Here is a 27,086-nt window from a genome sequence, read left to right on the forward strand (position 1 = left end):
CACATTTACACCACTGCACAGCACAGTGGCTACTATTGGTTTTGTTGGTCACAATAATTGATACGTTAATGTGTTATATGTGAAATACTCCTTTATAAAAATTCAGCTGTTTAAAGTTAAAAAGATACAAATTTACAAGCATATTTGAATATAATTTTATATATATAATTGTGAATATAATATATATTTTAAATATTTAATTTTATAACACAACATTATCTGCAAACAGCCTGCCGAATATTGTTTAAAATACATTTATCCCCAAGTGGGCAAGACAGAGATGACAGTGGCATGGTAAAACTAAAAATCTAAAAAAAAGATACCTTGGGAGGAACCAGACTCACAGGGGGGACCCATCCTCCTCTGGTCAAAACCTATATAAAATATAAGTGATATGTCGTATTCACTGGGATCTGCGAAGTTTTCTTCTCTTCTTTAGGATCTGTTTAAAGAACAAAATATCAAAGATTAACCCACTAAAAACAATTGATCAAATATTTAAACTTATAAATAAATATAAATGCATATAAGAACACTTTGGATACTGTTTGTAATTACAGACTGTAGTCCTGTATCTGTTTCTCTGTATATTTTATTATTATCCTCTTTTTCATTTCTCATATTTTTCTTTGTTGTGAGTATTTTAAAATCCAGTTAATATTTAAACATATTTCACAAAGAACACTCAAAGTTATAAAAGATAAAATTAAACAAATATATTTTAACATGATTATCTTTCATTGATTATTTTATTTTACATTTAAATATCCATTATTAGTTTCACTGTTCAATGTAAATAAATTTTCATTGGTTCAATGTAAGTTTAAATTGATTGATAGCCCTAATTTGAAATATGTTGTATAGGTGATATCAGAGCTGAAGGAGGAGGATATATCCTGAGTGTGAAGTGTAGCGTGTAGATACAGAGTTCTATCAGTAGAGCTGAGAAACTAAGACTATACTTTCAGGGATCATTTCTATAGTTTATAACTTGGAAAGTTGTTCTGAAAGTGTTACGTCTCTCTATCCACGATGACGAGTCGAGATATTTCTTTCTGAGCGTGAATCTGATGGAGAGTGATGAGTAAAATCATCTGTTCTTTATCATTGATGAACGCTCCTGCTGTGTTTCACAGTCTGGAGGAAGGAAGTATGAACTGAGTGGGTTGACGTTTGTGTTAAAAAGAGACTATGAAAGGCTGTGTTTATTTAAAATTTTGTGTCTGTAGTTTTATTTTGTGTGGTAACAAGATGTTTGCTGTGTACAGTCTGTTGATGCATGGCTCTGATGTACTACTGACCGGCAGAAAACGAGAGGAGGTGTGGCTGTTACAGTAATATGTTAATTCATGGCCGTGGAGGATTATGGGTAACACGATTCATATTAAAATCTACACATTTTAAGGAACTTTCATCAACAAATATTAAAAATAAATATATTTCCACGTTGAATATAAAAGCTGGAATCAAATACAGATGAAAGTTTTTTACAGTGCAGAATGGAACCATGAGGATCTACCATAAGTGTGAAGTGTAGCGTGTAGATACAGACTTCTATCAGTAGAGCTGAGAAATTAAGACTATACTTTCAGGGATCATTTCAATAGTTTATAACTTGGAAAGTTGTTCCGAAAGTGTTACGTCTCTCTATCCACAATGACGAGTCGAGATATTTCTTTCTGAGCGTGAATCTGATGGAGAGTGATGAGTAAAATCATCTGTTCTTTATCATTGATGAACGTTCTGGCTGTGTTTCGCAGCTTGGAGGAAAGAAATATGATCAGAGTGGTTAGCTAGAAATTGTATAAAAAAAGACTGGGTTGTATTTATATCGCTGTGCCTGAAATGGTTTAGATTACACTACACAGATTTTATGTGAATATACTTAATTTGTTAATAAATTGATAAACACGAAATTGAAGGGTATTTTATCAGTAATTTCAGTTACTTTTTTTATTAGTTCTGTGAACACACAGGACAGTTCCAGTTAGTGACCATTTTTTTCTTTTAATTACCATTTGTGTTAATTTCAGTTAACAAAAATATTTTTTTACTTTCAGTTTTCGTTATTTCGTTTGTTTTCGTTAATTATAATAACCTTGCCTCAGTAAGCAGTTGTTTAGCCCACATCTTTAATGGAAAAATACAGGGGAAAATACCAGAGGTGGAAAGTAATGAATTACATTTACTCAAGTTACTGTAATTGAGTAGATTTTATGAGTAATTTGTAATTTGTAAAGTAGTTTTTAAAATAGGTAATTTAACTTTTACTCAAGCACACTTTGACACAAGTAATTTACTTCGCTACATTGGAAAACTCCCCATTACTGAGTAAAAAATAAAATGCTTGGAAAAAACTATTGTCTGAATTAAAGAAAAAAATAATTGGCGCGGATGCGCCGGCGCACAGATGTTTGCGCGTGGAATAACAAGGCAATAACGTCCTCACGCAATGCAAAATATACCTGTCCCGCCGGACAGAGCTGTCAGCTTTCAAAACTTACACATCAAACCTGCAAGAGCATGTGGTGGTAAGTATTTGCTTAAATGTAAAAAAAAAACATAACATTTAAATAGCAGTTAAAGCATAGCAATTGCAAGTTAAAATATAACAATGACCGGTAAAACTGTAAAAATATGGTTTATAGTCACCTGTATGACCAAAACTTTTTAACAGTAAAGAAAAAAAAGGGATCATAGAAACCTATGCCACTTGTTCTTGAAAATGTTTTATGGGGTAGTCTGAACAAATACTGCCTGAATGGTCCAAATTATTATGTGAAATAGTAGACAATTCAATTTATGATTTGTTGTACTTTTTTACATCAAATAATTAAAAGTAACTATGTAACTTTTACTCAAGGTCATTTTAATTTGAGTACTTTTTTACTTTTACTCAAGTAGATTTTTAGATGGGTATTTTTACTTGAGTAGAATTTTAGCAAAGTAAAGGTACTTTTACTTAATTACAATTTTTCTTTACTTTTTCCACCTCTGGAAAATACAACGTACTTTTGCAAGTACGTCTCGCTGCAGCCTGTAGGAAGGCGGAGTTGGACATCCAACTCCGCCCACATCCAACCCCGCCCATATGTGCTCTTGTACGCCAACCCCCCTACTTTTTTGTTCAAGAAGCACTGTGTGCCACGTGAAATACGCATATAACGCCGATGTTGCGCTAAATTTACGCATATCTTGTGAGTAGTTCCACCACGTAGCCTTGGCTACAGCACTACACATGCTAATGCACAGATATCACAAAAAATAGGCTATATATACAGTACCAGCCAAAAGTTTGGAAACACTTTCTCATTAATTTTTGGTTTAACATTGTAAATAAAGTAATACATAAGGAATCATGTGAACTTAAAAGTGTATGATTTTATTGTTTTTCTTATATGGCATGCTGCTAACTTGTGGTTTATGAGGCTGGTAACTCATTCTGTGTAACAGAGGGAACTCTTGCTCTTCTTTTTCATCACGTGTGCCATTTCTCCTTTATTTTATACAATAAGCAAATAATTGCATACAACGATTTGCTGTTTCCAAAAGATCAATTGCCTCTGTCCTGTATATCACAATACATTATACATTAATCTGTCCCACTCACCAGCAGAGTAAGCCATTATTTCACTGCATTAATCCTTACATTTAAATTTGTTAAACTAGTTGCCAGAGTGTGTAGATTTTATAAATTTATTTTAGACTGGTAAATATCTCCAGAATTATTGATTAGCTATCATAGGAATCATTATTTACTTATTATATAAAGTTAAAACTTACGATATACAGTTTTTGGTTATGTTCCATATGAAATAAAGAGCACATTATCAATCATGGCTTTGCACTGGTAGAGGCTGGTCAAAGGGTGCAACTGATTATTAAAGTGTTTGATTGTTAGATCACACCTGTTCTCTGTACTGTAATGCTCTATACTTCATATTACAGATAGACAGTGCTTCTTATCACCACTCAGCAGGGGGAAGGCTATTTGTGTCATAGGCATAGCTAATATATAATAATGATATTAGAAGTAATTCTGCATCTTCACTGTCAACAGGGTGCTGAAAATATTACAGATGAGAATGACACAGCTGCACTGTATAGCATACAATTTAGGACCACCACAGAGCAGCTATTATGTGGCTTGTTGGTTATTCACAACACTACAGTGACACTGACATAGTGGTGTTAAGAGCTGTGTTGGTATGAGTGGATCCGACAAAGTAGTGCCTCTGGAGAATTTAAACACCTCATTGTCACTACTGGACATGAAATGCTCCATCAACCAGCATCATGTGGGCAGCGTCCTGTATTCAGCATCAGGTAGGCAGCATCCCATGGGCACTGATGAAGAATTTGCAGATTTGCAACAAACTGTGCAGCAACAGATTTAAAGATTGTCTCTGACTTTTCACTCACAATGTAAAGCAGCTGTTGGTAGAAGTGTCTAATAGAGTGAAATGTGTTTTATACCTATTGTATATTATACACCAGTAAACCATTATGCAACTAAAGTGTCCTAGATGCTAATTGGAGCTAAAAAAAAGAATAATAGAAGCAGAAACAAGCAGGTGGTAATAATGGTATGCTGGATAGTGTATAACGATAGAGTACAATATATCAAATGCTGTGGTTTCAGAAATTAAAATATCATATGTATACATAGCTATTTTGTCAATAATAATAATAATAATAATAATAATAATAATAATAATAATAATAATAATAATAATAATAATAATGATATCCCTCTCCTGCTTCTCCTCTCCCAATTTTGTATGGCTGACAGTAGTTCCCAGGGAAATTAACTCCATTTACAAACACTTTGTCCAAGCTAATACAATATCTTTATTGGCATTTATTGGCACACTAGCCTTTAAAATGTTTGGTTACATGCTTTGGTCAAACAAATACAGAAGTCTTTATTTAAAAATGCAACACCCAGCCACTCACACACCCAGCCACTCACACACCCAGCCACTCACACACCCAGCCACTCACACACCCAGCCACTCACACACCCAGCCACTCACACACCCAGCCACTCACACACCCAGCCACTCACACACCCAGCCATTCATGAAGCTGGCTGCAGAATCCAGGGTGCTCGTTTTCGCTGTAAAATGCCACAAGCTCCCCTCGTCTCCCATGCCCAACGTAGCCTGTAATATAAGTAAAAACACACACTTTCACAAAGTAACAATCTCTCAAGCCCCAATACCTTAAATATATTGACTTACCAATTTCTGACCTCAGGAAAAAATTATCAAAATTTATTTAGAACAAACATACCCAGTATGTAGTCTTTATAAGTTTCTTGACAGTTCTGGCAGCACTGCAGTTCGTACATCCTGTGAAACTCGTCTTTACATGCAGCACTGTGATGTTTTCATGGCACTACACCTGTAGGTTTAAAAAAAATCAAGAATTTTAAAATGATTTCAAAATCAGTGAGTGTAATTCCTTTTCTAAGGGAAAACAAACATCTTAACTGTACTGAAATATCATGCTTACTGTCAAGCCACTCGAAATGTGCCCGGGCCCGGAATGATTGTTGTCCAAACAATGTCCCGGAAGAGACGACAAACCAGTGACAGCTTTAAAAAAGCTTTGTCACCCTCATCCAGAACTGTATCTATGAGAATAAGGGGCATCTGTGAAAAACATTATAGAAGCATGTAGATTTTGATTCATGAAAATTATAGTAATTGAAAAAAATGACCAGATAACATTCTAAGGCTGCAACCAATTACTATTTTGGTATTCTATTAATCTGAGTTGGAACTTATTATTTCAATCATATCCCCAATCTCTGATTACTGTAGGAATGGCTAGCATTTTTGCCTGAAGACTGTAGTCAGCGTCATTCTGTTGACTAATCTCTGCCTTAACGTCACAAAACAGCTCTCTGCTTTTCTATCCCTTTAAAATGATAGCTCTCCAATAGCTTATGGGCTTCAAATGCCCTTGAAATGACTAGTCAACACTAGGTCAAGTTGAAATTTCAAATAATGTCAACTTATCTTTTCAGCCCAATTCAGACTTTTGAAAACAAACCACAACAGTAAAACATTTTAAATGGCCCAGTTAAATTAACCCGAAATAAAAAAACACACATCCACACCCTCACACCTGTTCAAAGGAGACGTTGCCCATTCTATCTCCTTCATCAGTCACACGTTCAACACGCTGAACTTTCCTGAGAGAAAATATAATAATTAATATAATTAATACCATGCACAGAGGAAGCAAGACCAGAACTGGGAGAAGGTGTATCAGGAGTAGCTGGCAGAGGGGGAGCTGGACGTGCATCAGAAGTAGCAACAGTCTGTGGATTAAACACTTCTGCTATAATGGTCTTGGTTGCACTGCTGCACAGAGATACATGATGTCTGAACTGGTCTTTGCATAGTATTGTATGGCTGCAATAGACACAATAAAAGTGTGCTGTAGGTGTGCAGTTTAGAGATGAAGGAAACTGTAAGACCAAAATGCACACAACATGCAATTAAGCCTATAAATATTAATATTCTTCAACTCATTATGCCCATCAATTGAGTGTAAGAAGTAAGTGCATTTGTTGATTCAAGATATTACATTTACATGTTTATTTGTTATAGCCAATAAAATCAATATCTCTCTCTCTGTTTAAAGAAATACTTCCCCATACCATTATTCTCGACTGCTTGTTTGATATGGTTTTGTAGATGTAGGCTGTTATTAAATCGCTGGTCAGTGTCAAAACTGAAGCAGGGGCATTTGAAAACACCACACTGGCCAAACCCTGAAGGGTCAGGAGTGGCCTGGACATGTGTTGGATGCTGTAAAACAGAAAGCAACAAAACACAACATGAGCTTACAATTACTATATCGGTGCACATTAATTGTAACTACATTCAGTACAAAGGTAATAAATGTGCATCGACTTAACCCTCCTGTTACGTTACGGGTCAAATTGATCCATTTAGTAAGATAGTAAAAGTTTTTTTTTCTGTATGAAACGTCTTCAGCTTGCCTTTATTTGTATAATTAACATATAACATGAAAATGGTTAATTTCATATTTGCAACAACCCCCTGCAAAAACTAAAACGAAATTGTAATGTTATGTTTCATTTATATGTAAAAATATTGTGTTGGTCGTTTAAAAGTAACAAAGTAGTAAAACAAAAAAAAAAAGTAAGATTTTTTAAAATGGAAAAACAAGTGAATTATCCTAATTGAACTATTACCTCTATTGTACACTATTGTACTAAATGTTGATAGAACAATCAGCAATGGAGTTAGTTATTAAATATTTACTCTTCTGGTTAGGATTATTTTGGTTTCAGAAATATTTTGGATAATTAAAAATGAACCAGGTCAAATTAACCCGGGAATACCATTGCTATTCCTGACAAATTAAATAGGAGGATTAAGCATTGATATCTTCAAATATTTATTTGTATGACTAAGACTTTGAACCAATTTTAGTTAGCTAGATTATCTTGCTATCTTGTTAGCCAATAAACTGTCTATACAAGAAGTTAAAACAGTTTTTTAGGTTAGCTGACTATAACCCCTAGCTATGCCTTAAAAACAAAACTGATGCCTAGCTCACTACTAGCTATGAGAGTTTATCTGTGATACCATTAATTGGTAGCATTTTAGCCCATAAAACAGAAGGTAAGATAACTAAAGTTTGAATTAGACAAGACTGGGTGCAATTCTGCATTAGAATCCATCAAAAAAAAACGGCAATATGACTAGCTAGAAGCAAACAAACCACATGGTACACGCGCCGATGTAGAACCTTCATGTGCGTATCAACGACTCACCGTTTATTCATAAAATATAATATAGAAAAACAAGAGGACATTACAAAAATAGCTCTGTTAACTTAAAAAATAACTCAATATTTGTACTTACCGCCATAACCGGAGATATAAATCAGATAGATGCTTTAGCTGCTTTCTCGGCTACAATTCCTGTTTACCGGGAGTAAATGTAGGCGTTCGTGACGGACGTAAGGTGGGTGTTGCTTTAGACGTAAGGCGGAGTTGGACATGGGCGGAGTTGGATGTGGGCGGGGTTGGATGTCCAACTCCGCCTTCCTACAGGCTGCAGCGAGCGGCTCCTCTACTTTTGGGGGATTATATTGGAGAGATGCAGCGGGTGAAGACGCTCCCGGACACTAGATAGCAGCAGCAGCGCGTGATGCGCGCGTGTTTACCTCCAGGAGCGGGTGTAGCGGAGCTGCTGTGAGGGATGGAGCTGAGCGTGAACAGTGTGTATATTAGGCTGTAGTGAGAGGGAGAATGGTGCAGTGTTTTGTAGCTGAGTGTGAGCACAGTTACAGTAAAAGCCAGTGCAGTTTTTTCCGCCTGCCCAGCGACAGAAAGACCCGCAGGACGTGGGAGAAACTCTCCGGGTCCGTTTCCCTGAGACCGCAGGTGAACCGGGGGCTGTGCTCAGACTGGAGCAGACCAGCACTGACTCCACACACAGCTCTCTGCATGCTTCAACACAGGGGGATCTGCTTCTTCTAGTAGATCAGATCTGCTCTAAACGGAAACAACACTACAGATAGGTTCTTAATGGTCTGTAATCTGGTATTTGAAAAACTGGTCAGTTTATGTAAATTTATGTGTTCAAAAAATTTAATATCATTGTAAAGTTGCTTTATTTCAGTAATTCAGTTAAAATGTTGAAACTCATATATAATATAGATTTATTACACACAGAGTGATTTTTGTAAGCATTTATTTATTTTATTGTTGATGATTAGAATATTATATAAAAACATTTGGTACTATTGGCAGTGTGGGCAGTGTGCCAAGTCCTGTGGATACAAAGATACATACATTTCTGACTATATGTTCACTAATGAAGCAAATGTGCGGTTACTAAGGTATGTCTAGAATTGAAATTGCACAGCTGAGTAAGGTAAATGTATGATTAGATTAGCACTGCTGACATAAATGTATGGCTAAAATTAATTCTAAAGGTAAATGTATTAGAATATTTCTACTAAGGAATGTTTGTGACTAAAACTGCACTTCTGATGTAAAGGTATGATTAGTATAGCAAAGCTAAACTTATGAGTAGAATAGTACTACTGAGGTACATTAAGACTTTTTTTGACATTAAGACATTTTGATCTGTTGTGTGAGTAAAAAAGAAACAAGCCTGGTTTCTGAGGTGCTTAGCATCTAACGGCTCTTCTCTTTCCCCATTCTCATTGCTTGCATGGTCCAGAAGACCCCCGGACAGCTCCAATGAGAACTCCAGAATCTGCAGCTGCCACTTCATGGGAGGAGTGAAGTCTGCTGGGCCAAGTCTCTTCAGCTGGGACCGAGAAAGGGTTTCTTACCTCCAGGCTTCAGATAATGGAGTAAAGGTACACTAAACTGTATGTCCAAATGTTTGTGGACACCACTTCTAATAAAGGCATTCAGCTACTGCTAAATTATGTAATTTCATTATGTGCTATTATATTATCACTGGCTTAAAATGGTCTTGAAAGTGACCATTTTAGATGAAAATTCTTCACCTAAATTGAACAACTGGTTCAACTGGGTTAGACAAAGGGCCCATTTCCTTGCCTAATATTTATTTCTCTCTCTCGTTCTCTCTCTCTCTCTCACACACACTTTCTCTACCTCTCTTTTTCTCACACAGGAAGAACCTGAGGAGAAGGATATTGTGAGGCCACAGGGAGGTCCTGGAAGGCCCACTAATAACTTATCCCTGCTGATAGCTACATTGGACACTCCTGAAGGTCCGATCATGCCACTATAAAGCAGTGCTTTTCCAGTTACACAGCACACTTTTAGGTCCTGTATGTCATGCCATGTACTATTGGGATGAGCTGACCAAATAATTGGAATACATTAATTTGTCATTTTACATTGACTTCCTTTAAAAGTTAAAAAACTTTTTTTGTTCTCCTGTATTTATTTTTTTTGTTTGTTTTGGAGATACCAGGTATTTGTCTAAAAGCGACCATATAGCGACCTTTGCCAACATATTAACTGTGGAATAATGTAAATAATGTAAAACTTCATAGTCACACGTTTTTCATATTCTGATCTTCTATTTGTGTCTACAGGAGACGAGGCGGTGGAGGAGACCACAGTGCACTTTAAAAAGGAGGAGATGGAATCTGCTGACTGTTTCTCTAAAACTGTTTTGTTAGGAAATATGAGAGACTGGTAAAAACAGTGTGGGCGTGTGTGTGTCTGTGTGTGTGTGAGAGAGAGACAATGTAAATAAATATGCTGTAATATAAGCTTTCTTAATAATCAAGGCCATGTAATTCTGAATAAAAATGAATTTAAAATCACCAAGTCTGATTGTTTGTTTTTTTATTTTTTTCGCTTTCTTCCGTTTAATATAGAGCAGCCCAATTCAACATTTGTTGAATCTTGGTTCTGATATCTGACTATATATATATATATATATATATATATATATATATATATATATATGCTGTGAAATATAATTAATATTTAGGTTTTCTCATTTTATTAATTGTTCTAAAATAGTCTATATATATATATATATAGTATATATATATATGTATATATATATATATGCTGTGAAATATAATTAATATTTAGGTTTTCTCATTTTATTAATTGTTCTAAAATATTTGTATATGCAGATATACATTATTTAACCATGGTATTTTAAGAGATAAGATAATAATAATAATATATGTATAATTCAGCACATAGTTATTTTATGATGTCATTTGAATAAAAAATAGATTTTTTTGTAATGACACTAGTCATATAAATATAAAGCCTATCATTTTTTGTGACATTTTTGTCAGAGCATGTAATTGTGTATTTATTTTTCCAATTACACGTTTTTTCAAAATATTTGTTTTTTAATATATAAAATAAAAGCCCCAGCCCAGCAGGGGTCGCTGTGTGTGCACGGTCTGAAGGCGGCTGCGTTGCCACACGTCATCATGACTTCATGCTGCTGACTGGAGTTCAGGCTCCACTAAGGTTTAATCGCTAAAATGGTGAGAAAAGCTTTTAATAAAGGTTATTTCTAGACTCTGTAAGTGGGGTTTTAATTGTGTATTTATCTGTTTATGTTGTCTCTTTATTGGCAGTATGTGTATGAGCTGCACGAGCCGAAATTTCTCTTCTAGTTGAAATGGTCCGTTCCACCTTAAATGCTGCAGCAGTAATACCAGCGAGCACCACCGATTACAGTCTGAACTGCTGCAGTATTTAAGGTGGAACGGACAATTCCACTAAGCTGATCTGATATCTACAGCAGTAGAACTTACTCATTAAGTTTAAATGAAGAACACTGACCTGCAGGTTTCAGCATGTTTTATTTTATTTAACAGGTTCACACTGAAAACAACAGTCTCATTTTTCGGTTAAGAGGGGTGCTAGAATTCTCCTGCCAGCTTGACAGCTCCAATGGTAACACAATTTATAATCACTAACACTACATACAGTACAGCCCTCATATTTTTGTAAACATATAATTGTTTTACTGGACAACACTTGACCACCCCTATTTTCCAACACTGCCTTGACTCTCCTGAGCATGGAGTTCACTAGAGCTTCACAAATAGCCACAAGCTGCCACAGAGCTGGTGGATTTCAGAGACCTTGTTCTCCTCCAACTTTCATTTAAGGATGCCCCACATGTGTTAGATTGGATTTAGGTCTGGAGACAAACTTGCCCCGTCCTGACTGCTTTATACTGTAGTAATGGGCTCTCCCCACTATTGCTGCCTTCCAGTCCTTCTTGGAATTTCCTACTTGCGAGGTTGGAGGTCGTAATTACGACTTGACATGCGTTTGAGTGTTTTTGATTAGGTGGAAATGGAAGTAGGAAAATCCTTTTGTTTACAATTCAGGAGGTTTACAAGGCTCTAAGAGAGAATAAGACATGAATTATGTGAGTGATGTTTTGTATCCCTTTGAATTCGTGAATCATACTATACAACTCTTTTTTGACCGCTTGTTACAAACACGACTGGAAAACTCGGGGCTTATCTAAACATTTCCGACACGACCTATGCATCTAAACGTGTTTGTTGTGCAAAATGTCTGCACATACAGGCAAAAATAGCTCATTTATTTACGTGCATTTAAGATAGCCACAGGATGGGGAGTCCCTCTGAAAACGTGTGAACAGTGTGTAGAGATTTGAAGCTTTATCTTCTATAATTAGTTGAGATTTGAGTCTCATTTAGCTGCAACACGGTCATACAGATGGTGGTTTAAAGGCTAGCCTGTTTAGCTGCAAGCGTTTTTAGCGGTTAGATTGTTTGGCGGCTAGCTTGTTTAGCTGTTAGCTTATTTAGTCGCTAGCCTCTTTAACGGCTAGCCTGTTTGGCGGTTAGCCTGTTTAGCGGGTAGCCTGTTTAGCGGGTAGCCTGTTTAGCTGCAAGCGTGTTTAGCGGTTAGCTTGTTTCGCGGCTAGCCTGTATAGCGGTTAGCATGTTTAGCGGCTAGCCTGTTTAGCGGTTAGATTGTTTGGCGGCTAGCCTCTTTAGCGGCTAGCCTCTTTAGCGGCTAGCCTCTTTAGCGGCTAGCCTCTTTAGCGGCTAGCCTCTTTAGCGGCTAGCCTCTTTAGCCTCTTTAGCGGCTAGCCTGTTTAGCGGCTAGCCTGTTTAGCGGCTAGCCTGTTTAGCGGCTAGCCTGTTTAGCTTGTTTAATAGTTATCTAGTATAGTGGCTAGCTTGTTTAGCGGCTGGCATGTTTAGCGGCTAGCTTGTTAGCCGGATAGCCCGTATATTGGCTAGCCTGTTTAGCGGCTAGCCTGGTTAGCAGCTAGCCTGTTTAGCGGTTAGCTTGCTTAGCTGTAAGCCAATTTAGCTTTCTATGATGTTTTCCCGGGGCACACTAACACTGTGGATTGAGGAATGTTAAATGGCCTCACAAAACTTCAGAAAGGCAATGTTCCATATATCTAGCACTAACACAGTATTAGGCCTTGCTTTTACTCACAAGTTCACATCGCCTTGGGTCATGAGCACCCTGGCTCACAAGATATCACCTCACAACTTATACAGGTGTGAGAGTTCCCAGACAAGCAGTCCTCTGAGGTGACACTTCATGATCCATTACCATACTGCTATCCTATTACTTCTGACACGTCCGTCTACTATATCTCCCTCACCATACTGTAAAATATTGTACTATACAACACTCTACCATATTATGGAATTCTGTAGTACATTGTACTATGATGTAATACACACACTTTTATTTCTTTTAGAAACACAGGGACAGAGTGCCATCTCCAAATCCTTCCAGACGCTCCGCACCAGAGTCTCATCTGAAAGCCTGGTTTTCAGCGTCTGCAGCAGTCCTGTCCTGCTGTGGCCCAACAAGAGCTTCCATTCAACAGTGGAGAATCTGACAGAAGGAGCACCATATAGAGACATCCAACAGTACATAGAGTGAGTAATTTTTATTGTTTATTGAGATTAATTAATATGCTGATTATGTTTGAGTGTATATAAGAGAATGCACAGTTGGGATGTGTGTTGTGGCCCTAAAAAAACAACATGATATTTTAGGTTTTTTTTTGCAATAACAATTAAAGGAGAACTCCGGTATGAAATGCACTTTGGGTTTATTAAAACGTGATAAAAATTAATTACCCTTGTCAAAAATGTGCCCACCACTGCTCTCCTGCAGCTTTCTGAGATCCAGTATTTTGTGCACTTTGCCCAAACAGGCTTTTTGACTGGGTGATACAGGGCATGCCTTGTGCCTGCAAATAAATCCCTTTTCCCACCATTATTCAGGCTCAAAATAGCTCCACACTTCATTGATAGAATCTAGAGAGCCCTGACATTTAAATTTCAGGGCTCTCCAGATTCTACCAATGAAGTGTCCATATGACCACTGATTTCATGATTCTATTCTATTCTATTCACATAGGGATATTTCAGCTACAATTACAAGTTTAAACAATAATAGTAATTGCTGCCTTTCATTTCAGAGTTGAAGACGGAGGGAGCAAGAAGTCGTCGAAAAAGAGAGACAAAAAAGACACTGGTCCTGTGAGTACAGCATTCATTAGAATGCAAAAAGAAACGCTGCTATTGTCTTTATTTTGCACTGACTTATAAGGTGATCACCTGCCCCACTTGTTGTAGGACTCTCTGGCAAATTGGCTTTCTAAACACACAAAACTGTGTCCCAAAACTTGAGATGATAATTTGCTGTTTATAGGTACATGTTTGAGTAGAATAAACATTGATGATTTATTCTATAAACTACTGACAACATTTCTTTCAAATTCCAAATAAAAATATTGTCATTTAGAGCATTTATTTGCAGAACATGAGAAATGGCTGAAATAGCAAAAAAGATGGCTTGTGATCATCCGGCATCCTCTTGATTATATTCCAGAGGTTTTCAATTTGTTACAAACAAAGAAACTCTCAATTTTTAGGTGCTCTCTTATTTTTTTTTACAGCGCTGTGTTTTAAACAGATCATTTATTTTACTTAATATTTTGGTACATTGGATGCAATATTAAAACAATGGCACATTGAACCATTGCCTTACAGTGAAATCTGGCGTTTTTTTTATATTTATAATGTTTTTATATAGTATATGTTACAAAGTCCTAGAGATATACACAGCAACAATATATGTTCGTTTGGGTTTAATAAAAGGTTATGGATGATTCCAGATGTCTTCCTTCAAAAGCTGACATGTAGAAACACATAATTTGGCATAAGTATAGTGCTTTGGCCTTTTTTAAGACATTCTCTCTTTCTATAGAGCGTGGTCAACTTGAAGCTGCTGTTGGAGGTCACAGAGTCGGGGGACAGTGCATCTTTGACCCTATGTACAGTAACCAAACCTCAGCACTCTTTGAAGATGCCCGTGTGTGTAGACTGTGTATTCTCTGCATCAGGACAGGACACACTTGGCTCGTGAGTACACTGTGTCCGTCTATACTTTACTGTGCTATTAAAGATTATGGATTAACACCACAGTCTTTTGAGGCCTCCAGCATAATCTGGTTTGTTTAACACTTTTCTTTAATAGTTTTCTTCATAGTTTGGATGACTTTATTATTAAAAACAATTATAAACCACTGAATTGAATGTGTGTTCACTTTTGACTGGTACTATATACAGCACTGGAAAAAATGAAGAGACCACTTCAGTTTCTGAATCAGTTTCTCTGATTTTGCTATTTATAGGTTTATGTTTGAGTAAAATGATCATTGTTGTTTTATTCTATAAACTACATACATTTCTTCCAAATTCCAAATAAAAATATTGTAATTTAGATCATTTATTTACAAAAAATGAGAAATGGCTGAAAAATATGCAGATCTTTTCGACTGCAAATAATGCAAAGAAAACAAACATATTCATAAAGTTTTGAGTTTATGAATTCAGAAAGTTCAGAAATCAATATTTGGTGGAATAACCCTGATTTTAATCACAGTTTTTATGCATCTTGGCATGTTCTCCTCCACCAGTCTTACACACTGCTTTTGGATGAATTAATGCCACTCCTGGTGCAAAAATTCAATGGCTTGTAATCATCCATCTTTCTCTTAATTATAGTCTCCCAACAATGGCTGTTTGTTTTTTTTTGTTTAGTGTGTGTTCAGGCCTGGTGGGGTCGCTGTGCAACCAGTTATCAGACATGGAGGAGGTGGTGTTGAAGTACAGGAAAAGCACATCTCTGCTGGTGCCTCAGCCTTTCCACTTTCAGCTGCCTGAGTCTGCTGGTCTGGTCACTGTTATTTACCCAGCAGGAGTTCCGGACAGTCAGCTCCTGGCCGTCAGAGAGGTAAAACCAGTCTGCTGGACTAAATACTTGGATATAGCTTTTAAAGTCTTTAAAGGTACAATAATGTACTTTATCACAATAAATTTGGGGCAATTTGTCCTCCAAACAAAATTATCATGACAAGCTTGCTTCAATATAAAATTGCATAACTGTACATTATTGTACATTGAGGATGAAATGTCTTTTTTAGCCATTCTTGATTAGCTTAAAATTCTTCATACATAATATATTTTCATTTGTGAATCTGGCCTCTCATTCGTTGTGGAACATTTCGTCTTATAGTTCTTTAACATTGTTTCTTTATACAGGAGCTGCATGAGAAGTATGGGTTGCCTAGCGACAGGCCCTGTTTTCGGAGGGCAAATGCTTTTCACTTCCCAGACGAAGCGTATAAAGACGGATACCTGCGCAATCCTCACACACACCTGAACACACCCAATGTGGAAGATGCCAAGGTAAATCGGAAGACACATGTTAATAGGGGTGTGCGATATGCCCTTAAAATAATATTGCGATATTTCTTGCTATTTTTGCAATTTTGATTTTAATTTTAATTTATTATTACATATATATGATGAAAGAAAGAAAGAACTGAGAACTGAGAACTTTATACTGGTACTGTATACTATTAAATTTTATTTGCTAATCAGAAGTAAAATCAATTTACAGAAACATGAAAAGAAAGCTATTACTTTTTAGTGTTTTTTTAACGGTGGTCCATAAAGAGCTAATTTATGTAAATTATAATTTTTATAACAAAGGCCACCAGCTACTAGTTAGTTTTGGTCTGAAATTGCTTTAAAACAGGTTGACTTTTATAGACTGTTGTAAACTGATATAAGAGCTGAGCATCCACTGATGAATTGCATTGCAAGTAGCAATCATCTGGCCCAGGCACCATCTGTCCGGATTGGGCTTGAAGAGCACAAATGATACAAAATGTTTTAGTAGATGTGGTACCTCATAGCTAAAAAGATTTTCATACATTTTCACAGTGCTCTCTCTCTCTCACTCACTCTCTTACCCTCTCACCCCCCCAGCTGTATGTGGTGAAAGGTGTATACAGTTACCATCACTACATGCAGGATCGTGTGGATGATAACGGATGGGGCTGTGCGTATCGCTCTCTTCAGACTATCTGCTCCTGGTTTCAGCAGCAGGGCTACACAGACAGAGCCGTGCCCACACACACTGAGATACAACAGGTACACACACACACACACATTTTATTGAAAGAATTTCTCAGTGTCAGTCACTAAAAATCCAAATTCAATTAAGACTTTATCCTAGTTGTGTTCAATAAACTAATGCTACAAGGTGTATATATACTGTATGCTAATCTTAAAACTGCAGATTTGGCTGGTTATTACACAAAATATTAGTAAATCAGTAAAACTAGGGGGTGCAATATTGACAAAAATGATATCTCAGTAATTTCTGTAATTTTGTCTAACGATAAACAATATTTTGCTTTGTTCAAAAATGTGTTTGTAAAAGTCTAATATTGTACTAGCATGCACCTATTAAAGAGTATTAATACAGTTGCTTACTAAGTATTCTAATAGAAACATATTATATATTTGTTTTTTATTATTATTTACTTGAATAAAAAAACATGAAAACCACCATGCCAAATATAAAAATGTATGTGCATGTGTGTGTTAACAAAGATTTTCTTAAGCATTTAATAATGGGTATTAGACAGCATTAGACTGGTAAAATGAAAATATGTTAATATTAGTGGTGTCAGTCACTCAAAAATGAATTGTATTAGCCATTTAGGATAACATTTACTTTTTTCAGTTATAAAAACATATTAAAAAAAATTCAAGGCACCCCGGTTTACATTGTATTAAAAACATACAATTTGCATTGATCTTACAGCCAACACACAATCAGGGATTATTAACTCAGAGCTCCTGATCCACAGCCTTTCCACAGTCGTTTCCTGTGGAAAAGCTCAGTTCACACAAATATATTGTACAGAAGGCAGGTGGCACCCAGGTTGAGAAACACTACTTTAGCCCAATTGCTAAGTTAACCTAGATCCAAACGTGATTGAAGTGTACTCTATTTTCAGATAGGAGAACATTTGTTTGTCTCATTAATATGAATGTCTATGTTATCATTATATTTGCCCATACTACAAACTAAAACAAGTTTTTTTTTTTGTCTTGTTGAGGCTCTGGTGGATGTGGGTGATAAAGAGCCCCCCTTTGTGGGCTCTCGACAGTGGATCGGCTCTATAGAGGTGCAGGCTGTCCTCAACCAACTTTTGGGGGTTACTTCAAAGATCCTGTTTGTCAGGTACCACAGTTTGTGTGTGTGTGTGTGTGTTTTATCAGCATATATATGTGTATAGATAGTAAGAGAGAACTAGTAAATTAATACTGCATTTAATAAAATTTAAAGATTTGCTTTGTTCCTGAAAAGTCTTTCTTTTTTTTTTTTTTTTTTTTTTTTTTTTTTTTTTAAGCCGAGGATCTGAACTGGCTTCCAAAGGCAGAGAACTGGCCAATCACTTTGACACCATGGGAACACCCATCATGATTGGTAAGTTTAAAAATGATCCACAGCTACTACTTGCAGCAGATTTTCTATGTGTGTTTTGTTTAGAATGTAATACAACCCACAGAACCAGTTTTCTGGACACGAATTAAGCCTAGTGCTAAGCTACACAGCGTTCTGAAGGAAGATTCTCTATCTGTCTATCTCTGTCTATACGTGTCGGCCCTATAATCAGTCTTATAGTTTTTCTTTGATGAAGTGCATCTGTGATCGTGGATACAAGACAACATATTTGGCTTTGATTTGACTGGGTGTATTTCACTAAGTCAATGTGGACATCTGTTAACTGACTAACAGAACTGACGTAAAAGAAATGTGTTATTTTATTTATCCCCAGAAATGAGAAGAAACTTTATGGTTTGTCTGTGAAAACGTTAATGAAATGTCAGTTAAAACTTTGGGAACAATAATAAAAGTACCTTATTTTCCTCCAATAACTGCTTTTCAACCATTGTTGTTGCTTTTCAACAAAAATAGCAATTAAAGGCGGGTTTACTCTCAGTCCAGACACTCTTGGATATAGGGCGCAATGTATGTGTCTATTTTAAAAAAATTGCTTTTTTTCCTCCCTTTCAGGAGGGGGCGTACTGGCGCACACCATATTGGGTGTGGCCTGGAGTGAGATCAGCGGACAGATACGCTTCCTAATCCTGGACCCACATTATACAGGAGGAGAGGATCTGCAGACCATCACTGAAAAGGTATGACTGACCAATCAGGGCACTTAATAGACAGAAATTTGTGGACACCTATTCATTTAAAATCCAGTGTGTTAAGAAACAGTTAGTGCCTTTCCTTTGCAATTCTCAATAAACTTTACATTCAATGTTGAATGGTGGAACATACTGTGAGGATTACAGTGGTTTTCATGTTAGAAGCTGTGTGTATTCTCTTTAATGCAGCTTAATTCATTAATAAAAAGGGGGTTGGGCAGTATAATAACATCAACACAGCCCTTATAATGTTCTGACATGGTATAGTGTATAGTGTATCTGGGGTGTGTAAATAGAGCATGTGAGGTTAGTGGGCCACTTGGAATTTTAATTCCGTGTAAAAGCATATTTACATAGTAGGAAGTCTAAGAACGGTACAAAGGTCATTTTTACAGCAGGATGGAACTGAAAGCACGTAACAGCTGATAAGCTGCAGTGTTAATGGATAAATATGACAAGCCGTGCAGATAAGAGGCCTGATCATAATCTGAGTCTGAGTTTCCGTCTCACCGAACTCTTTCAGCTGATTCACAGAAAGAGGATGGATGGATTTTTCTTTTTTCTTTTTTTTTGAGCTTGGAGTGTTTACAGGGGCAGTCGAGACCTAAGTAGAAATGTGAAAGTACACAAAAAATATACATAGCATTTTTATTATTATTATTATTATTTATTTCCAGTTTTTTTTTCCGCATGACTGGACTTTAATATAGGTTTTGTTAAAAGTACATATGATATAAAACACCAAGCCTTTAAATTAGGGTTTTGATTACTACATAAAAGTACACAATATATAAAAAATCAGATTTCATTAGCAGAAAAAGCTTTAAAAAGGTAAACAGTAGACCTTATAAAGAGATACGCAAACATCTTTAAAACAGCTTCCTTTACAAAACTAAATATTTAAATAGTTTAATAAACACTTTCCATGGACCTAAAATACTTTAAATGTCAGTATTCAAAGATATGTTTTTCAAATGTTCTGTTGCACAAGTTTATTATCAAATTACAGTATGTTATTCTTAAAGCCATTAGAAGCGTTAAAAGTATTTAGGTAGCTGTACATCACTCACAGTTCTCTTGGTTCTCCAGTTAACAAATACATTCCATCCAGTGTGCATTAATATTATCCTTCAAGCTACAGTATTAATATATTTTAAAGGGCTATAGTTACTGCTCTTGAAGTTTTTTTGCACTTTTTATCCAGAGTTTTAGGGAGTTTTATCTCTTGTGCTGACTTAGATGGTTCTGTACCCAAGATCGATTTTAGGCTCGTCTGGGGAACAAAAGGAACTTTTCTCCGAGCTGTGGCTTGATGGTGTAATTCTATTCGAGTGAATAATTGCGAAAGCTCATACAGTAAAGAACAGCAGCAGGAGCTCCTCAGATAATGTGCTGCTCTCATATCACATAATGCTTCTCCAGGTTGAACAGATCAAGACAAGCGTGTGTTAGCTTGTTATGCTAACTGGCTAACGCTAGCTAGCAAGCTGTACAAGTATGCTTCTTTGGCAGTGCTGCAATGATATACAAATACAGTGTATCTGTATCTAATAACACACCGTTACAGTTTAATGCTTTTTAATATCAACGCTAAACGATTAAAAGCTTTTTAAAAATGCTAGGCTAAATCCTTTCACTATCTTAAATGATTTTAGCACATTTTAACAATGTTAAATGTAAACTTGCTTACTATTTAATATGTAATATAGTATAAGCTTTTTAATGACATCAAACCCAAACGTTTTTACTATATATAATTATTCTTTTGGCACTGCTGCTCAGTTCTTGAGCTCTTGTCGTGTACCTGTGTGCTGGCAGACCTTTCAGTGGCAGCAGTGTGTGCGTCCTTGGAAATCAGAAACGTGACAGGGAAACCATGCTGTTGCACCAGCAAGCCGGAAGTGGCATTACACAAACTGACACAGTTTTACCTTAACATGCACTTAGTACCTTAGAGTTCGGTAAACTCTGTTTAGGAACTGATGCGTGTGCACACGTATACTTTGAACATTCTTTTACATTTTTATTCCTGAAACACTAAATGCAGTTTTAATAGCATTCGTAGTGTGTATTAGTTCAGTTGTATTTACAAATTAATAATGTAAAAAGGTAATGACTTCTGTTACAAATCTGATCAAATTCTCAGTTTGATCAGTTTGCCATATCATATTGTATGCAATAAAGAATTAAAATCAAAATTATTGTATATTTTAAATATACATTATTAATAGTTTATAAAGTGTTAAAAAGAACAATGTAATTAACCACAATTGATCACACAATTTTTTTTTATTATTATTAATTGACAGCCTTCGTATAAGTCTGACCTCTCTTTTTGTCTGTGTGTGTGTGTCCTGTCTGTGTCTGTCTGTCTGTTTGTGTGTGGATGTGTGTGTTTACAGGGCTGGTGTGGATGGAAAGGACCTGAATTCTGGGACCAGAATGCCTATTATAACCTCTGCCTTCCTCAGATTCCCAAAACCATCTAAGCCTTTTAGTCACTCAACATTTCATCAATCAAAGCACACACACCTTCCACGCTCAAATATTAAAGACAACTTTATTGTGTAAAAACATTACAGTACCAGTATGAGTAATTTTTATTGTAAACAGTTTCACAATTTTCAGTATGACTTACAAATCTTTACAAAACCCGTTGTGTAAACTTAAACAAGTGGAAAGTTCTCAAGCATCTGCATGTGTAGGAATTTCAAAATAACTCCAGGGAAAAAAAAGGTTTCCAAGTTTGTGTTGTCAACACATATACAGCCGGCCTTCACCAGCCCTCTGCACCATCTGCTACATGACCTAATTCAGGTATGTTGAAATTATATGGAGACTGTATCATGTTACACATACAGCACTGTGCAAAGGATTTTAGACATCTTTTGGAAATTACAATTAAATAAAGCTTCTTATCTGGACAGTAAGTGTTTAATAGCTCAGTAAAACACTAATTTTACATAACTGTTTTAATGAAAACACCTCTAACCTTTCCTCACCGAGTCCTGTGAGGAAATCTGGAACTAAACTTTCTTTAAAAGTGAAATTCCCGTTACTTCTACAGCATTTATCTTTATTTGCATCGGTTTACTTAAAACCATTCATCTTAACGATAAGAGTAATGTGCTATAGTGTCTAAAACATTTGCACAGTACCATACACAGTTTAGTTTTTACAGTCTGCAAGCCTCTACTGCTCATTAAAAGTCTCAATACCAGGGTTGCCAGATTTATCAACATTTCCAGTCAAGCAGAAGCAGAATGTGGCAGGTACACACATCTCAAATCAGTGCTCTGAACAAATCCACTTTTTACCTCTGGTCAGAAGCACGTCTGCGATTACTCTGTGCTCACTTAGTCATGTAATGAGAATCGCTGAAAGACGTTTGCCGATCCACAAACAAATTATTGCAGGTAAGTCCTAGTCACCCAGCAAATATTTAGCAGGTTTGATATCTGGACCAGTTGACGACTGAGTCAGGAGGAAAGAGCAGTGACTACTTACAGCCAGCCCATGAGATTGCATAGCGAGAACTACGTGTCCAACCAATTTATCTTCAGCATGACATAACAGGACCTTCTGCCATTATTCTTTCTTTTTTTAAACAGCTGATCCCTGGATCCAACCATTTACCCACCAATATTGTCATGTTGCAACAGTTTTTGGAGAAGCGAAAAACTGTCACCCAGAGGCTTGGAGCTGTCCAGTGAAATAAGGTGCAACAACTATGATAAGAGGATCGCTAGTTTGAATCCCGGGACGTGCTGCTCGCTATCAGCAGCCAAAGTCAGAGAGAGCACAATTGACCAAGCTCTGTTTGGGTGGGGGACGGCGCTCTTTTACCTCAGCACTCTGCACAGGCATCTGTTGGCTGATGTCAGAGTTCAGAGATCTTAAACATGGGCCTCATCTGGGTTGTGTACAACCAGGGCTTAATCAGGACCAGTGTTAAGTTGGGCCGTATTAATCCCTTTTAAAAAAACATTTCAAGCAAATGTACAAACCCACTCGGAGCGTACACCCACCTGGCCCCACTAGTCTAGATTAAGCCTAGGCCTAGACTAATCTTAGACTAATAACCATTAGCATCATCGTTTCTTGTAGGACTAAGATCTCTGGGCTTAATCTCTGTCTGAATCTGTTGAAGTTTTGGGTTGCCATTTCCAGATAGCCAGTCCATTCAGATAGCCAGACCCAGATATGTCACACCTGCTCCTTCTTATAGTAAGTAAACCTGCTCTGCCATCTTTGATCATGTTCCTTGCATTGTAACACTCTGGATGAACCACGGTGACATGAACTCCATCCCTTCCTCCATCTCCTTCACCAGTCCCTTGCTTTCTTTCCATCCACAGCATCCAGGCTTGTGTTTTCTAGTGCCCGCTTGCGCCCAGGTCCTGTGGAAGTCAGTGGGCGTCCGTTATTCCTGAGGGTGCGTAAAAGCCTTCCGCAATGTTCCCGCCCTGCAGACCAGGCTACGTCCTCTGCTGTGAGGCCCTCGCTGTTCCGGATCCTGAAAGCCAACACGGATGCATTAGTACCAAATAAAACATTTGCCCATATATACAAAAGTGTGGGCAACCCCTGTCAAACAGAAGAGCTAGACACTAGCTCTTCTGTTTCTTTGCTTACTTTATTATACTTCTGCCACCCTGTTTTTTAATGTTCAGGACCCCACAGGAGGGACCAACCCAGAGCAGCTATTATTTGAGTGCTTGGTCATTTTCTCAGCACTGCAGTGACACTGGCATTGTGTTTGTTTTTTTTAGTGTTTAAAAACTCCAGCAGCACTGCTGTCTGCAACACACTTACACTTTGTTCACTTTATTAGAGACTCCTACCTAGCTGCTCCATCATGCAGATATAAAGCCAGAGATTTCCATCTACAGAAGTCCATCTGTAGCTGCATCGTTTGTGTTAGTTATACTGCATACAGGCATCACCCATGTTGGTGGAATATTCAGTCTAGCAGTGACACTGTGATGTTTAAAAACTCCAGCAGCAAGTGAATTGTGTGCAACCAGTAGCTGCAAATGCAGCTAGTGTGTGCCAGATGGATAGGACATGTGGTAAGGATTATGAAAGGTGGCATTTGGCTTGAATTGTCTATGTGAAGAAGGAAGAGACAATACAAAGTGATGCCCTTTGGTGTATCACCTACAGTCTCTGATGCTACCCCCGCAATATAAAGCTACTGTGTAAGCAGTTCTACAAGTCAGCAGCATTACTTACTCTAGTTGCGCCTCACTGGCCACCAGAACACTGATGCACTCCAGACTTCCCACTCTGGCTGCTTTATGTACTGGGGTTTCCCCGAAGGCGTCCTTAAACAAGAAAAGCAACCGAAACCAATCATGAGAAGTATTCTTAAAATTTCACAGCATACAACCACTCTCCCTATTACAGCAATAAAGCACCATATGATGAGTGAGTCATTTTATAGTGTTAGTCAAAATCTCAGAAGCATATTTTATTTTAGAAGACATTTAGTGAAGGCGTTTGAGTAAACCATTATAAACACAGCTAGTATAAGTGTGCTGTTATGTACTGTACCTGCTGGTTGGGATCTGCACCTGTGTGAAGCAGCCAGAGCAGACAGAAGGCCTCCCCACCACAGGCCGCCACATGAGCCGGAGACTGACCGGAAGCATCCTCACCCCCGTTCACGGCAGACCCCGACTCCAGAAGAGTGCTGGCGCTAAAGAGCTGTGAAAGTACAATTTAAGACATATTAAAATACAAAACATCAAATTTATTCTTCATTAAAAATTAAAACTACAGCCTTATGCATTTTGTCAATTTTGGGGAAAAATTAAGAATATGTTTTATTGCCTGAATGTGTCTGAATTAATTCAGACACAATACCCCACTGACACATTTTTTCCCCAAGTCATTTGAGTTATAATCTCATGAAAAACAAAATGACAACAAAAGGTAAGACTATAGCCGTATGTAATTTGCTGATTTTGGGGGAAAATGTATGATTTATAATTTATAATTAAATGTTTTTATTGCCTATTTGAATTCATCCAGTCACAATCAACCACTCCCATGCATTTTCCAAGTCATTTGAGTTATAATCCAATGGAAAATATCCAAAATGAAACCAAAAGGTAAGACTATAGCCTTACATACTTTGTCAATTTTTTAAATGTGTTTTTTCTGCCTATTTGAATGAATCCAGAAACAATACACTCCTCTCAGGGATTGTCCAAGTCAGTTGAGGTGTTTCATTAAAAAAATAAGATGTCGGAAAAATGTCCAAAATTACAACAAAAGGTAAGACTATAGTACTTTGTTAATTTTGGGGAAAAATTTAAGTGTTTTTTTATAACCTATTTGAATGAATTCAGACACAGTACACCACCCTGAGGGATTTTCCAAGTCATTTGTGTTATAATTTCATCAAAAACAAAAGTGGGGAAAAAACTCCAAAATGTAACCAAAAGGTAAGACTATAGGCTTATGTATATTGACAATTTTGGGAAAAAATATAAAGTGTTTTTGCTGAATGAATCCAGACACTACACCACTCTGAGGGCGTTCCCAAGTAATTTTAGTTATAATTAAAAAAATGACACCAAAAATGGCAAGACTTTTTACTCTGAGGGATATTCCAAGTTATTTGAGTTAGAATTTAATGAAAAATTAGACTTGGGGAAAAATTCCAAAATGACACCAAAGGAAAGGTAGTCTTATGTTATTTGCAGATTTCTTTTTTTTTTTGGGGGGGGGGGGGGGGGGGGATAAGTGTTTTTACTGCCTATCTGATTGCATCCACACACAACACAACACTCGCATGCATTTTCCAAGTCATCTGAGAAATAGTTTCATGAAAAATAAGAATTTCAGAAACTTTTCAAAAATTACACCAACAACCTTATCCAGTGTGAGGGATTTTTCAAGTTTTTTGAGTTATAATTTTATAAAAAAAAAAAAAATAAGATGTCAGAAAAACATCCAAAATGTAAGACTATAGCCTTATGTATTTTGGCATTTTATGGGGCAATATTTTAAATGTTTATTGCCTATTTGCATGAATCCAAACACAGTACATCCCTCTGAGGGTTTTTCTAAGTTATTAGAGTTATCTTACCAAAAAGTAAGACTATAGCCTTATATTATGTAAAACTGTTTATTGCATTTCTCAAGCCATTTCATGATCTTAGCAAATCTTGTATTTTGACCCAAAATATGATAAGTATTTGCTAATATCACTCTAAGGAAATATTAGTGTTGGAGAGACACAAAAAATACATTTTAAATAGTTATTAGTTGCAGCTGAAAAGAATAGAATTTTGTGATATATGAATATACACGCACAACAAAAAGAGATTTAAAATATATACTGATTATCACATTATATTTGACAACCATTTTCTGACTGCCTAATGTTACAATGTGACAGTAAACAGAAAGTAAACATTCAGAGAGAATAAAAACAGTCTATTACAGATTAGTGTACACTAAATATAGAGAGTATTGTACAGTTATATATTGTGGGAATTACTTGAATTTGTTTTTTATGTATTTATGAGCCCATGGAAACACCTAAAACAGGCAGCATCTACACATACACAAACCTGTTTCTAATCTGATATACTTTTTATATCTTTCCCCAATTATGTTACTCCCAGTTTAATGGTGTAGAAATGCAGATTTTATTGACTTACCGTCTCTGAGTCCAACAGAAACATCTCCACTGCTCAAATTCCTTCACTCAGATCACTCTTCACTCACTCACACACTGAGCTTCTCCTTCTGCTGCTCTCAGCTTTATTCATCGCATCTCAGCACCACGTGACCGCCGGGCTCCGTACACATGCGCGTGGGTACGTGCGGTGGAGCTGTGCGGGTTCACACGTACGCATAGAGCGCGCGGGGCGGGGAGCGCGTGGGGCCACCAAACCAGCAGCAGCAGCAGCACAGCTGATAAAATCTGAGAATCTGCCATGTTTCTATTTTTAATTCAGTTCATATAATTCGTTTTTCAAATCTGTTAAATTTCA

General features: G+C 36.8%; 2 protein-coding genes, 1 long non-coding RNA gene and 2 other non-coding genes across 5 annotated transcripts; 3 read left to right on the plus strand and 2 right to left on the minus strand.

The window, feature by feature from the left end:
• The first annotated feature begins 952 nt into the window (after positions 1-952).
• LOC125787893 (small nucleolar RNA U3) lies at positions 953-1,166 on the plus strand. The gene has a single exon (XR_007429598.1). It is a non-coding gene; the product is annotated as a small nucleolar RNA U3 (small nucleolar RNA).
• Positions 1,167-1,576: 410 nt separating this feature from the next.
• On the plus strand, positions 1,577-1,790 carry LOC125787884 (small nucleolar RNA U3). Its single transcript, XR_007429590.1, has one exon. It is a non-coding gene; the product is annotated as a small nucleolar RNA U3 (small nucleolar RNA).
• A 3,037-nt stretch (positions 1,791-4,827) lies between these two features.
• Positions 4,828-6,541, minus strand: LOC111192029 (uncharacterized). Its single transcript, XR_007429468.1, has 4 exons — positions 6,136-6,541; positions 5,518-5,638; positions 5,296-5,406; positions 4,828-5,165 (listed from the first exon to the last, which is right to left on the minus strand). It is a non-coding gene; the product is annotated as an uncharacterized LOC111192029 (long non-coding RNA).
• Positions 6,542-10,926: 4,385 nt separating this feature from the next.
• Positions 10,927-21,650, plus strand: ufsp2 (ufm1-specific peptidase 2). The gene is made up of 12 exons (XM_007232797.4): positions 10,927-11,016; positions 11,353-11,431; positions 13,242-13,425; positions 13,974-14,034; positions 14,765-14,919; positions 15,601-15,793; positions 16,102-16,248; positions 16,834-16,998; positions 17,976-18,100; positions 18,270-18,346; positions 18,938-19,062; positions 21,477-21,650. Exons 1-12 carry the CDS (start codon positions 11,014-11,016, stop codon positions 21,561-21,563), a joined length of 1,401 nt encoding a protein of 466 aa, XP_007232859.3. The 5' UTR covers positions 10,927-11,013; the 3' UTR covers positions 21,564-21,650.
• On the minus strand, positions 21,621-26,860 carry ankrd37 (ankyrin repeat domain 37). The gene is made up of 4 exons (XM_007232798.4): positions 26,751-26,860; positions 24,631-24,783; positions 24,310-24,401; positions 21,621-23,590 (listed from the first exon to the last, which is right to left on the minus strand). The coding sequence occupies exons 1-4, from the start codon at positions 26,772-26,774 to the stop codon at positions 23,401-23,403; spliced, it is 459 nt and encodes a 152-aa protein (XP_007232860.1). The 5' UTR covers positions 26,775-26,860; the 3' UTR covers positions 21,621-23,400.
• Between the last annotated feature and the right edge of the window lie 226 nt (positions 26,861-27,086).

This window comes from Astyanax mexicanus, chromosome 25 (genome assembly GCF_023375975.1).
Source record: "Astyanax mexicanus isolate ESR-SI-001 chromosome 25, AstMex3_surface, whole genome shotgun sequence".
Classification (NCBI taxonomy): domain Eukaryota; kingdom Metazoa; phylum Chordata; class Actinopteri; order Characiformes; family Acestrorhamphidae; genus Astyanax; species Astyanax mexicanus.

Excerpts from the sequence above, each read along its gene's own strand:
- ufsp2 (XM_007232797.4), top strand. Across the intron at positions 18,101-18,269 it reads TCAAAGATCCTGTTTGTCAG|CCGAGGATCTGAACTGGCTT; the intron begins GTACCACAGTTT and ends TTTTTTTTTAAG. Across the intron at positions 18,347-18,937 it reads GGGAACACCCATCATGATTG|GAGGGGGCGTACTGGCGCAC; the intron begins GTAAGTTTAAAA and ends CCTCCCTTTCAG.
- ankrd37 (XM_007232798.4), bottom strand. The coding sequence starts at position 26,774 with ATGTTTCTGTTGGACTCAGAGACG. Across the intron at positions 24,784-26,750 it reads TTCTGTTGGACTCAGAGACG|CTCTTTAGCGCCAGCACTCT; the intron begins GTAAGTCAATAA and ends GTACTTTCACAG. Across the intron at positions 23,591-24,309 it reads GCCAGTGAGGCGCAACTAGA|GATCCGGAACAGCGAGGGCC; the intron begins GTAAGTAATGCT and ends GTTGGCTTTCAG.